Raw genomic sequence first — 12956 nt, forward strand, 5'->3', positions numbered from 1 at the left:
AGAACCAAAGTTCATACTAATGTGTCTTAATAAAATGGTTGTTGAAACTGTTACTGGCCATAGAAGGGTCTAAAACATTCATACTACCATTTCTCAGTTGGATATTGCTTATGCTATGCTTTGGTTTTATTCTTGGTCTCTTATTTACACAGTTTCATGCTTATTTACTGTCCAAAGGTGAGTTGTCCTGAACACACAGAGCTCCAAGCATTTCAGACAAGAATCATCTAGATGCCAAAATAAACAATCTAATCTATGTATTCACATATGCAAGTCAGCTGTCTCCAGATAATGCACTTTCTAGTATAATCAAGCAACACACGAAGTACAGCATTTGACTTCCTTTCCATTCTGTGAAGCAGCTTTAGTAAAATCAGATAATCATAGAAAATCAAAGAGATGATGCACCCTATAAAGTGTAGTTGTGGCCTTTTAGCCCAAAGCGTTTCCAGTATGTCACGTATGTATGTGGCAGTAGTTACAAAGGAAACAAACAACACAGGAGATTGCTGAAAGCTCGTATTTACATAGAGGATTAACACAAAGTGCACCCAGGACATTTCATACGTTCTTTAGTTTGTGATACTTTTACATTAAAATTGATTATTTTCATCTTGTAGTGAGATTTAGTGGTTATAATTTTATTTAACTCTTAGCAGTGGTCTTACACCTCATCAAAATATGAGGGTTGGTGCATAATGGCTGATTGGGTCTGAAATAAAGTACCAAATAAGACAGCGGGGTCCTCAATAAAAAATTAATGCTCCATACTGAAGATATGACAACTGAGCACACAGTAAAGTTAACATAGATTTGATCACTGTGTCTCAGCAGAATGTGCTCCTACTCTCACACACACACTGAAAATATATAGTACAACTACACCACACCAAGCTATACACAGATTGAGACATTATATCTGAAATATTTTCATCGAAAATTTAAGGTTTCTCCCTATCATATTCCTTCAATATTAATAGCAGTATTGTAAGTATCTCAATTTTAATTCTATTTGGCCTTTTTCTATTACACTTCTTATAATCTTACTACTTCACATTTGGCATTATTTAATTCATTTTCTCTCTCTATTTATGTCTCTACAGATGTAGTTCTGTAATTCATTGCCCATTCACAAAAAAGGGTTAGAAGCAATTGTGTTCCTGTTGTCTGTGTTAATGTCTACTTAGCTAAATTCTGCGCATCAAGATATGGATGCAGAATCTGAGCATACTCACATGGTCTGAAATCACTGCACAATATCCTGTCTTACAATCTCAACACTGTTACATCAGTTTCAAATGCTGACTTCCAATGAATATGTAGCCAACAACTCCAGCCGTAGTACAACAACCTGCTAGGGTTAGGGAAGTGGGGGCGGGGGGGGGGGGCTCTTAAGACACATGAACCTTGGCAGATGTAGGTTCGCAGAAGTCCCAAGCCTGAACTAAGTGTTAATAACATCTGTGGTCTCAGATTAATGTGACCAGTTTGTATACTGAGAACGCCAATTCCATCATTTAGCAGTTATTCAGCCTTATGCAATACATTCTGCGTCTTATCAAGTGAACAGCAGAAAAAGTTTTATCTTAAAGACAGAACTTTAAAAGAGAAATACTGGATGACAAGGAAACATTGGCAACAACTTCCTCTGTGAGGAAAATAAGCACAGAGTCTATTCCTACAAAGAAGGAGCAGATCTTTTCTTTGCGCATATAGTGACTTCTTTATATTGAGTGTGTAGTTTTACAAAATGTTCCTTGTTGCATGACTCCTACAGCTGTCACTGCATCATCCACACACAAAACGTATTTACAGGTTCAATAAAATGGCAACTGATTTTAAACACTTGCTGATACTGAGTTCATCAGAAACTGAGCTTAAACTCGCTATTGGCAGGAATGACAAAAATCAGTCACAGGAGTCACTTTAAGATATTAACCAGAGGAGACCTAGAAGTTATACACCTTGCAAGCCAGCCACTAAGCCTATTCACTTTCCATTCATAAAAAAGATTCACAAGACTATATTCACGGTAGAACCTAACATATCGTATGTCACGTTTGGTTACATAGCAACAGTTCTTATCATTACTTGATAAAATACCAATTTTCTAAAATGAAGATCAGTTTTTACAAATACTACAATCATTGCATTTGAATTTCAAATCTCCTGGTACCAACAACTATTTTCTGTAAGCAGCACTACACACATTCAATGTATTTGAAGAACAGCATCACAGAAACTGCCAAAAGCCACAACGTCTGTATACTCCTAATATGCAACCAGTATTGATTAAGTGATGATTTTTAGTCACAGATCAATATTACTGTTGAAAGTTGGAGAATCTGTCACTTATTCCAGTATCAACTATCTCATACATTTTTCGGATCAGTCATTAAGTAACAAATCGGCAGGTCATTGCAGTGTTCAAACTGTGAGCAGTCTTGTCTGCCTCCCCCCCCCCCCCCCCCCCACACACACACACAGACACAGAGAGAGAGAGAGAGAGAGAGAGAGAGAGAGAGAGAGAGAGAGAGAGAGAGAGAGAGAGAGAGAGAGAGAGAGAGAGAGAGAGAGACCCCCCCCCCCCCACACACACACACAGACACAGAGAGAGAGAGAGAGAGAGAGAGAGAGAGAGAGAGAGAGAGAGAGAGAGAGAGATAGTAAAGCACTTTGCAAAAAGTATAGTTATAATTAGATGTATCCACAAACTTTCTGTTTGTGATTTCGTCTGACATCTTAGCATAAGAAAGAAATCTAATAAGTTTTCTGTTTATCCGCACCAAACACATGGCACAAAACACTTCTTTGATTATGGAGCATAGTACACAAATTATTTTAGTGTCTCAAGACACTTTTATTCAAATGTACAGCCAAGCCAAAACATCAAATTCTTAGACGTTTTACCATGTGTGCATAAAGCAATCATCACATGGTGACGATTTTCAGTTTGAAAAGCTGTTAAATGTATTGTGTTCAAAAATTTTCGTCCATATAACAAACAATTATAAAACCTTAACAAAAATATTGTTAACATATTTATTCCAACAGTATTAATACCCAATCACCTTACTATTTTAAGCGCATAATACCTGCATACAATAGTAAAATCACTGTCTCAAAATGTGAATTACTTCAATAACAACAGGAATTAAATTGCTGAACATCATCTGTTTCTCATAAGTGGATACATTTTCTTGATATATGCTACCATTATCATTTAATATTATATAGACCAAAAATTATTTTCTATATTACAAAAAAACAGTCATTCTTGTTATTCCTTAGTTAACACTGATATACTCACTCAGAAATATTTATTAAATGTTACTACAAATAATTTACTCTCACTAAATCGAAAATAACTGAAAAACAGCTGATACTCCAAAAGAATAGATGTTGTCTTAATATATGTAAAATGCATACAATTATGGTCCCACAGATCCACAGCTGACACATAAATGCATCTGTACCTATTTTTTCAGGTACTTATCAGTCTTTGAGAGTAACAGAAGATTTGCAAGACACTGACATGGAAAAAAATAGTGTCTTCAGAAAAAGAAATGCCCAAAACCTCAATGTGACAAAATATGAGAAAAAAATGCTTTAAAGACTGTTCCAAATCTGGCAAGACACCATGGATAATTATTGACTGTAGTAAAAACAGTAGTAAACCCGTATGTCCTGAGCAGCCTACTTGCGAGGCTGATGTATTATGTTTGGCTTATTGGATGGAGTATGGCGTGGATCATGTGTTGGCACTGGTTTTTCATGAAAACTCTGCACTGCCTCAGTGGGAAAATCAGCATGGCCTCTCACTGGTGCTCCTGATATTGTCAAAGATTTTGGAGGACTGAAACAAGAGATACACATCATCTACACAGATTTTAACAATACTGGTGTTCCACAAGTTGACTACTAGCCTACTTAGAGGATAGTAATGCACACACAACTTTCTCTTTTATCAATATTATCAAGGGGCAGTTTCTTTCAATAACTGTGATTCAATTTTAATGATAACCTAATTACTGTCACACAGACCACGGTAACTTAGTTCTCCAAATATATTTTTCTATGAAATCATATCCCTAAGCAATCTTGCTTGTTGTGTACAAGCATCTAATAAGGCAACATCGACTTTCGCTCTTTCTGACATTAATTGTCACTGATCTTTTACAGTATATTATTTCTTCTTAAAAACTGACTAGGCCTTTCAATCTCCTGCCTTTCGCCCGATGTAGTTCCTCTGATAATTTGCTTTCACTACCCCCCCTCCCCCCCCAAAAAAAATCTTTATTTCTTTCATTTCACGCACACTAATGGTCAGCTGTCATTTTTATTTATTTATTTATTTTTGCGTCGTGGCAATGCTATGCTACAATCTATAACACATATAATAAACGACTTTGAAATAAACAGTTCAAAAGTATCGCGTAATTAACATCGTCAAACCTCCGCATACAAACACAGCATTGTAAGCCACCTTTAAACTGCGCAACAAACTTGCTTCAACGTACCTTGTAGAAACTTTCAAAGCCGAATTCCCTTCGGATTCTGAAAAATCTTTGTCTTTCGTGGACTTCGTTTCTTTTTCTTCCTTTGGGGACTTGTGCTGCGTAATTCGCATCCCTCCAGCTTTCACTGAAAGAATGGAAACATACGTTCGTGTCCATAGTAAAGTAAACAATCAATCAACAAAAACAAGTCAACAAAAACAAACAATTGCTTTAAACTCACCAGCCGGAGGATGACCTGCTTTCAATTCAGATTCTTCCGATGAAGACATTGTTTATTAAACTGCGTATCAAATCGCACTGTTTCTACCACACTCCCAAACAGCGTCACAGAGTCACAGACACTCGCCTGTTGCGATATTTCTGTTGACGTGGTTCTCTGCGCCTCCTGGAGCGTTCAAGGACATTAATGTTTTGTACGCAGTGAATATCGGTGACTTTATACTGATGACGAAGGAGAACTTAATGGATGCCAATAACAATAGAAGTAAAGAATACATAAACAGAACAAAATAAATAATTAAATATTAATGATCTGCGGTCACGACCATTTTTGCCACGATTCATGAATACATAATCAGCAATTTCAGTTTACGCTTTTCTTTAAAATTGGTTGTTTATTTGCTTATTTCACTTATGTATCGGTCACATGTTGCTATTAAAGGCCGATTCAAAAAAATAGTTCAAATGGCTCTAAGCACTATGGGACTTAACATCTGAGGTCATCAGTCCCCTAGACTTAAGGCCCGTCCACGCGCAACGAACTGTCTGCGCACATCACATCTGCGCAGACAGATCGTTGCGTGTGGACAGAAGATTTGCACCAACCTGAGGTGTCTGCAAACCTGGAAGTTGGAGTTGGAGGTTTGAGCGAAACCTCTCAAATCTGTGGGTTCAAACCACATCTGCGCAGACAAGTTGGAGCGTGTGGACAGGGGATCACCGCAAATCTGGCGCGAAACAGCTGTTTGCTCAGTCTAGTGTTTGTATTTATGCGCACAGGGCATTAAAATGACTGATACTCTTCAGTGCTCTCGAGAGTTTGTAAGTGAATTCATTGAAATATATAGAAACCACCCTCGTTTGTGGAAGATTAAAAGTAAAGAATATAGTGACCGAGACGAAAAGACAGCAACATACAATGCTCTAATTGAAAAATTGCGGGCAGTTGACGACTCGGCAAACAGAGAAACAGTAATAAAAAAAATTCGTTGCGAACTGTTTACTGAAAAGAGTTATCCAAAGTTCAGAAATCTAGAAGATCTGGTGTAGGAGTAGATCAAGTATACCAGCCAACGTTATGGTATTTTGATCTGCTTGGCTTTCTTAATGACTAAGAAACGCTAAGACCAAGCAGGAGTATTACCTGTAACTTGACAGACTTAATTTACTTGACTTGCCTTCATGAACTCATCCTTCAGGACAGCGTAAATAGCTTCACATGTGCTGCTATTATTCCACTCAACGCTTATTTCGATATTGCTGTTGAAAATTGCAAATCCTTGTAGATTCTTCCTGTTGCTAGGAATCTTAACGTTACCGCCAGCCGTTCATGAGGAGAAATTGCCCTTCTCATACAAGTATTTTTTCTCATAATATAAGAGGTTACAAGCTTTAAGAGATAATAAGTTTCGACATCCATCCGCAAATAATTTCGCTAGTCGTTAGGTTCGCCTTGCAACTCTCGCAGTAAATTCACGTGAGAAAACTGCTTTCGCTTTAGCAGTCACTGTCTACACCATTTTGACCGCTTTCTCTGTTTCCTACGGTTGGTCCGAATGTTTTTTGCAACACAAGTTGCGAACACAGACCACAACATAACTTCCTCCATTTCCATATTTCAAAATAACTGAATTAAATTTTTGACATTTAGGGGGAGCGTAGTCGCTTGCCACTGATATTTCTTTTCTACACTGACAGATGGCAGGCGAGTAGTAGAGTGGGGTTTGTGCCGTGCGAACACACCACATTTGCAGCGATCTTTTGCAAGTACAGACATCTGCGCCGATGTCTGCGCAGACAGATCGTTGCGTGTGGACCGGGCTTAAGGAAATCACACACATCCATGTCCGAGGCAGGACTCGAACCTGCGACCGTAGCAGCAGCACGGTTCCGGACTGAAGCGCCTAGTACCGCTCGGTCACAAAGACCAGCAAAGGCCGTTACACATGCAAAGATCTGCCTGCGCAGAAGCTTGTGCAAGCAAAAAAACGCGGCAAAGTTCGTGCGTTCATATGACACTGTTCAGCTCAGAATACTAACTGACGATGTAGGAAATTTTGCTGCGATTTTCGTTTTCAAATAGCCTTTAAAATGTTTATAAAGCAAAAGCGGCAGAAAGAAGGGTCTAAAAAGGCCTAGTCAAAAAGACGGTAATTCTCACATATTAATTTGAATAGAAATAAATCTTAATCGCAAGACTTGTTATTGTTTCTAATCATCTTATCATATCGATGATTCTTCCAGTAATGTTTCCAAAAAATATTGACATACTTATTTAATTTGCGAATTACACTGCAAAACGAATTACTGACGAAATTATTTGCGAATGGACCTGAGGACATATAAATATCAATTGACATTCACAACTCCTCATGAAATAGGACAGACTACTTGTACGATGAGAATAATTTTGCCTTATGAATACTGATGTCAAAATTGCGATTCCTTGCAAACAAGCTTTGAACGAAACAGTACCTGACACATGAGAAGCTATATAATAGACCTGAAAAAGTGTTTCATGAAGACAAGTAAAGTATCACAATTATGTAATCATCCACATCATACTCCACAAGCCACCTAGTGGTGGGTTGTGACAAGTTACAGGCAATATTTTTATATTTTTAAGCTTACTTTGAACTCCATATATTCTTTTCTTTGTTTCTGAAAATATGGAAATCGTGTGTAGATAGGTGTTAATCTACGAAGAAAATGAATTAAAACCCTGAATTGTAGGAGTTTTTAAGAGGGTCAGAAATAGAACTTTTTTGTTGTTGCTTACAAGTCGCCATTCGTCATACAAAATATTTAAATACACTGTACGTCAGGTCTACCCCTCGCCCTCTGCAAATTATCGTAAGGGCGCCCTTGAAGCAACTTGTTATAATCTTTTAAGGTCTTATGGGACCAAACTGCTGAGGTTATTAGTCCTTGATCTTACACACTACTTAATCTAACTTAAACTAACTTACGCTAAGGACAACATACACACCCATGCCCGAGAGAGGACTCGAACCTCTGATGGGGGCAGCTGTGCAGACTGTGACAAGGTGCCTCAGACTGCTCGGCTACCTTGGAAACCTCTAGACAGTAATTCATAGTCTAAATGAAAAGTTTTACTTTCAATAGTGTGGCAGTGAATTGTACAGTTTACCTGTAATTCATTCTTGTTATGAAGCACATATTCCATTAGGGAGAAAATTTATTGACACACAACTATAAGTATGCCAATGTCCCTGAAGACACACCTGCCAGGTGTTCTCCTACTATAACACTAACTTGTCATGAAACATGCTGATCCTAGCCCCTGAGAGGACTTCGAAGTATGACCACGTGTGTGTCTAATGGACAAAGATATCGGAATATAACTTTGAATCTGGTGAAATTAACAGAAAAACCAAACGGACTTTAATCTTGGGAGTTAATGAGAAAGGTAAAATCAGAAATGAATGAAAAAAAATAAAAATGACCGGTCACCAACCCAGTTAGGTAAATTAATTTGGAAATATATACACTCCTGGAAATTGAAATAAGAACACCGTGAATTCATTGTCACAGGAAGGGGAAACTTTATTGACACATTCCTAGGGTCAGATACATCACATGATCACACTGACAGAACCACAGGCACATAGACACAGGCAACAGAGCATGCACAATGTCGGCAATAGTACAGTGTATATCCACCTTTCGCAGCAATGCAGGCTGCTATTCTCCCATGGAGACGATCGTAGAGATGCTGGATGTAGTCCTGTGGAACGGCTTGCCATGCCATTTCCACCTGGCGCCTCAGTTGGACCAGCGTTCGTGCTGGACGTGCAGACCGCGTGAGACAACGCTTCATCCAGTCCCAAACATGCTCAATGGGGGACAGATCCGGAGATCTTGCTGGCCAGGGTAGTTGATTTACACCTTCTAGAGCACGTTGGGTGGCACGGGATACATGCGGACGTGCATTGTCCTGTTGGAACAGCAAGTTCCCTTGCCGGTCTAGGAATGGTAGAACGATGGGTTCGATGACGGTTTGGATGTACTGTGCACTATTCAGTGTCCCCTCGACGATCACCAGAGGTGTACGGCCAGTGTAGGAGATCGCTCCCCACACCATGATGCCGGCTGTTGGCCCTGTGTGCCTCGGTCGTATGCAGTCCTGATTGTGGCGCTCACCTGCACGGCGCCAAACACGCATACGACCATCATTGGCACTAAGACAGAAGCGACACTTATCGCTGAAGACGACACGTCTCCATTCGTCCCTCCATTCACGCCTGTCGCGACACCACTGGAGGCGGGCTGCACGATGTTGGGGCGTGAGCGGAAGATGGCCTAACGGTGTGAGGGACCGTAGCCCAGCTGCATGGAGACGGTTGCGAATGGTCCTCGCCGATACCCCAGGAGCAACATGTCCCTAATTTGCTGGGAAGTGGCGGTGCGGTCCCCTACGGCACTGCGTAGGATCCTACGGTCTTGGCGTGCATCCATGCGTCGCTGCGGTCCGGTCCCAGGTCGACGGGCACGTGCACCTTCCGCCGACCACTGGCGACAACATCGATGTACTGTGGAGACCTCACGCCCCACGTGTTGAGCAATTCGGCGGTACGTCCACCCGGCCTCCCGCATGCCCACTATACGCCCTGGCTCAAAGTCCGTCAACTGCACATACGGTTCACGTCCACGCTGTCGCGGCATGCTACCAGTGTTAAAGACTGCGATGGAGCTCCGTATGCCACGCAAACTGGCTGACACTGACGGCGGCGGTGCACAAATGCTGCGCAGCTAGCGCCATTCGACGGCCAACACCGCGGTTCCTGGTGTGTCCGCTGTGCCGTGCGTGTGATCATTGCTTGTACAGCCCTCTCGCAGTGTCCGGAGCAAGTATGGTGGGTCTGACACACCGGTGTCAATGTGTTCTTTTTTCCATTTCCAGGAGTGTATTTAAGGAAACTGACCATTGGTTGTTGAAGTTACTTTCATTGAGATTTCCCTTTGAATAGAAAGCAGGATACAAACTGATACAGTACACTGTGAACTGTATGTAGCAGCAGTGTAAGGTGTCAGGCAAATCCAACACCTTCCATGAAAACCCTGACATAATAAGCAAATCTACTAGTATGTCACATAGCTCCGAATAAATCGTGACATTAAATTAACCAAAGTAATACGAGTAACGAGTGAGCAAATGGAATACCACAGACTAACACAAGAATGCCTAAATGCCTGTCGTACCTTCCCACTGTGAGGCAGACACAGTTCAGAGGGGAGAAACGAGGGCAGAAGCCGAGAGCAGAACCGTGTTAAGCTAGAAGGCCCTACGATAAGGGACGCACACCCACGTCTCCAGCTAACCACGAGGGCTCACCACCCGCACGTTTTAGTGTGAGACTTTTTCGCGTCTCAGGTACATCAAGGACCACCCCCAGCCCATGTTAAAAGCCAGAGACCTCCAGAAAAACAGTATAGATCTTACGATAACACAAAAAGGGCCACTACCACCCGCAAGTTTTAGCGTAAGACTTTTTCGCGTCTCAGGTACGTCAAGGACCACCCCCCAACCCATGTTAAAAGATAGAGCCCTCCAGAAGAACAGTATAGATCTTATGATATGGCTAAAAGGACCACACCAGCTGCAGGTTTTAGCGTGAGACTTTTTAGCATCTCTGTTACGTTGCAAACTTTAAAAACATTGCCCCACCACGAAAAGTATAACGTTTCTCATTGGATAGACAGAATTTTTGTAGGCGGAGCTTAAGGGTAACATTGAGATCCTGATTGGTCAGATGAAAACATAGCCAGATAGTTTTTTTTTTTAATAACTTCGGTAAATTGTAGTAAGGAGAAGTTAGAGGAGAGTTGGTTCCGAGACGGCGAGCTGGATGGCTGCTGCGCCGGCAGCTGCCGCCCAGACGCTGCTTAAACACCGACAAGGTAATGAACGCACCCGATGCCGCATTTTTGAGCGCATAAGGCTTCACTCAGAAATGCAGAAGTCTCATCTGTTACACCCCCTTTTTTTGCGTAATACTAGTGTCGATCGTTAATTGAAACTCATGGTGTTCACATTTGCCACTTGAAGTAAAAATCTGAAACGCGATGATTTCTCTGTTATATAATTATTGAGAAGCCACATCAGCCACTGTAATTTACGACAAGTTAGATAAGTTATTAAAGATAATTGAGGGTCACTGTAGACCATTCTGATAGTTTTCTCTTTTGTGAAACTTAAATTAAACCTAGATTATAGATGTGATATGGCATAGGTCATCCTTCGATCCATTGTAGAACTTGGAAACCCATTCAGGAAATATTCGTTCACATTTTTGTTGAACACAGTTGGTTTTTACCATCCTGTATTAAAACATTTCCTTTTATCAATAGTGCAATTTATAAATGATGTTTTGTGAGTAGAATAAAATTTCCAATGGTAAACTTAACTGCTTTTTCGACGTTATTTTACCAGCTAACTAAAAATAGGAAAGCCTTGAACCCGTTCCACTAAATTTAGTTAGTATTAAGATTCTTTTACAGGGAGTGCAGTGGAGCTGACGCTGAGATCATTAAGTATTTGGTTATATCATCGCTAGTCTCACTGAACTCTTCTGAATTCCACATGTGATGTGTGGTCTGGCGTCTCCTTACCAGCAACAGGTCCCAGGTTCAAACTAGTTAATTCCCTAAAAAATACACTCAGAGCGTCATTGCGCGAAAGTGGTAGGGATACACAATATACACTCCTGGAAATGGAAAAAAGAACACATTGACACCGGTGTGTCAGACCCACCATACGTGCTCTGGACACTGCGAGAGGGCTGTACAAGCAATGATCACACACACGGCACAGCGGACACACCAGGAACTGCAGTGTTAGCCGTCGAATGGCGCTAGTTGCGCAGCATTTGTGCACTGCCGTCGTCAGTGTCAGCCAGTTTGCCGTGGCATACGGACCTCCATCGCAGCCTTTAACACTGGTAGCATGCCGCGACAGCGTAGATGTGAACCGTATGTGCAGTTGACGGACTTTGAGCGAGGGTGTATTGTGGGCATGCGGGAGGCCGGGTGGACGTACCGCCGAATTGCTCAACACGTGGGGCGTGAGGTCTCCACAGTACATCGATGTTGTCGCCAGTGGTCGGCGGAAGGTGCACGTGCCCGTCGACCTGGGACCGGACCGCAGCGACGCACGGATGCACGCCAAGACCGTAGGATCCTACGCAGTGCCGTAGGGGACCGCACCGCCACTTCCCAGCAAATTAGGGACATGTTGCTCCTGGGGTATCGGCGAGGACCATTCGCAACCGTCTCCATGAAGCTGGGCTACGGTCCCGCACACCTTTAGGCCGTCTTCCGCTCACGCCCCAACATCGTGCAGCCCGCCTCCAGTGATGTCGCGACAGGCGTGAATGGAGGGACGAATGGAGACGTGTCGTCTTCAGCGATGAGAGTCGCTTCTGCCTTGGTGCCAATGATGGTCGTATGCTTGTTTGACGCCGTGCAGGTGAGCGCCACAATCAGGACTGCATACGACCGAGGCACGCAGGGCCAACACCCGGCATCATGGTGTGGGGAGCGATCTCCTACACTGGCCGTACACCTCTGGTGATCGTCGAGGGGACACTGAATAGTGCACGGTACATCCAAACCGTCATCGAACCCATCGTTCTACCATTCCTAGACCGGCAAGGGAACTTGCTATTCCAACAGGACAATGCACATCTGCATGTATCCCGTGCCACCCAATGTGCTCTAGAAGGTGTAAGTCAACTACCCTGGCCAGCAAGATCTCCGGATCTGTCCCCCATTGAGCATGTTTGGGACTGGATGAAGCGTTGTCTCACGCGGTCTGCACGTCCAGCACGAACGCTGGTCCAACTGAGGCGCCAGGTGGAAATGGCATGGCAAGCCGTTCCACAGGACTACATCCAGCATCTCTACGATCGTCTCCATGGGAGAATAGCAGCCTGCATTGCTGCGAACGGTTGATATACACTGTACTAGTGCCGACATTGTGCATGCTCTGTTGCCTGTGTCTATGTGCCTGTGGTTCTGTCAGTGTGATCATGTGATGTATCTGACCCCAGGAATGTGTCAATAAAGTATCCCCTTCCTGGGACAATGAATTCACGGTGTTCTTATTTCAATTTCCAGGAGTGTATATCAGTTCATGACACCAATTCTTACAAATTTCAAAACTCCGCCATCTCTCTTCCCACGTCCATATACTAT

At 42.4% G+C, this 12956-nt stretch overlaps 1 protein-coding gene across 1 annotated transcript; it reads right to left on the reverse strand.

Annotated features, from left to right (window-relative positions):
• Window positions 1–3028: 3028 nt before the first annotated feature.
• Window positions 3029–5327, reverse strand: LOC126278334 (death-associated protein 1). The gene is made up of 3 exons (XM_049978372.1): window positions 4741–5327; window positions 4521–4644; window positions 3029–3856 (listed from the first exon to the last, which is right to left on the reverse strand). The coding sequence occupies exons 1-3, from the start codon at window positions 4787–4789 to the stop codon at window positions 3697–3699; spliced, it is 333 nt and encodes a 110-aa protein (XP_049834329.1). The 5' UTR covers window positions 4790–5327; the 3' UTR covers window positions 3029–3696.
• Between the last annotated feature and the right edge of the window lie 7629 nt (window positions 5328–12956).

This window comes from Schistocerca gregaria, chromosome 6, assembly GCF_023897955.1.
Source record: "Schistocerca gregaria isolate iqSchGreg1 chromosome 6, iqSchGreg1.2, whole genome shotgun sequence".
Classification (NCBI taxonomy): Eukaryota; Metazoa; Arthropoda; class Insecta; order Orthoptera; family Acrididae; genus Schistocerca; species Schistocerca gregaria.

Coding starts and splice junctions, on each gene's coding strand:
- LOC126278334 (XM_049978372.1), bottom strand. CDS start 4,789: ATGTCTTCATCGGAAGAATCTGAATTGAAAGCAGGTCATCCTCCGGCT. Junction 4,645..4,740: donor AGCAGGTCATCCTCCGGCTG/GTGAGTTTAAAG, acceptor CCATTCTTTCAG/TGAAAGCTGGAGGGATGCGA. Junction 3,857..4,520: donor GCTTTGAAAGTTTCTACAAG/GTACGTTGAAGC, acceptor CTCTTGTTTCAG/TCCTCCAAAATCTTTGACAA.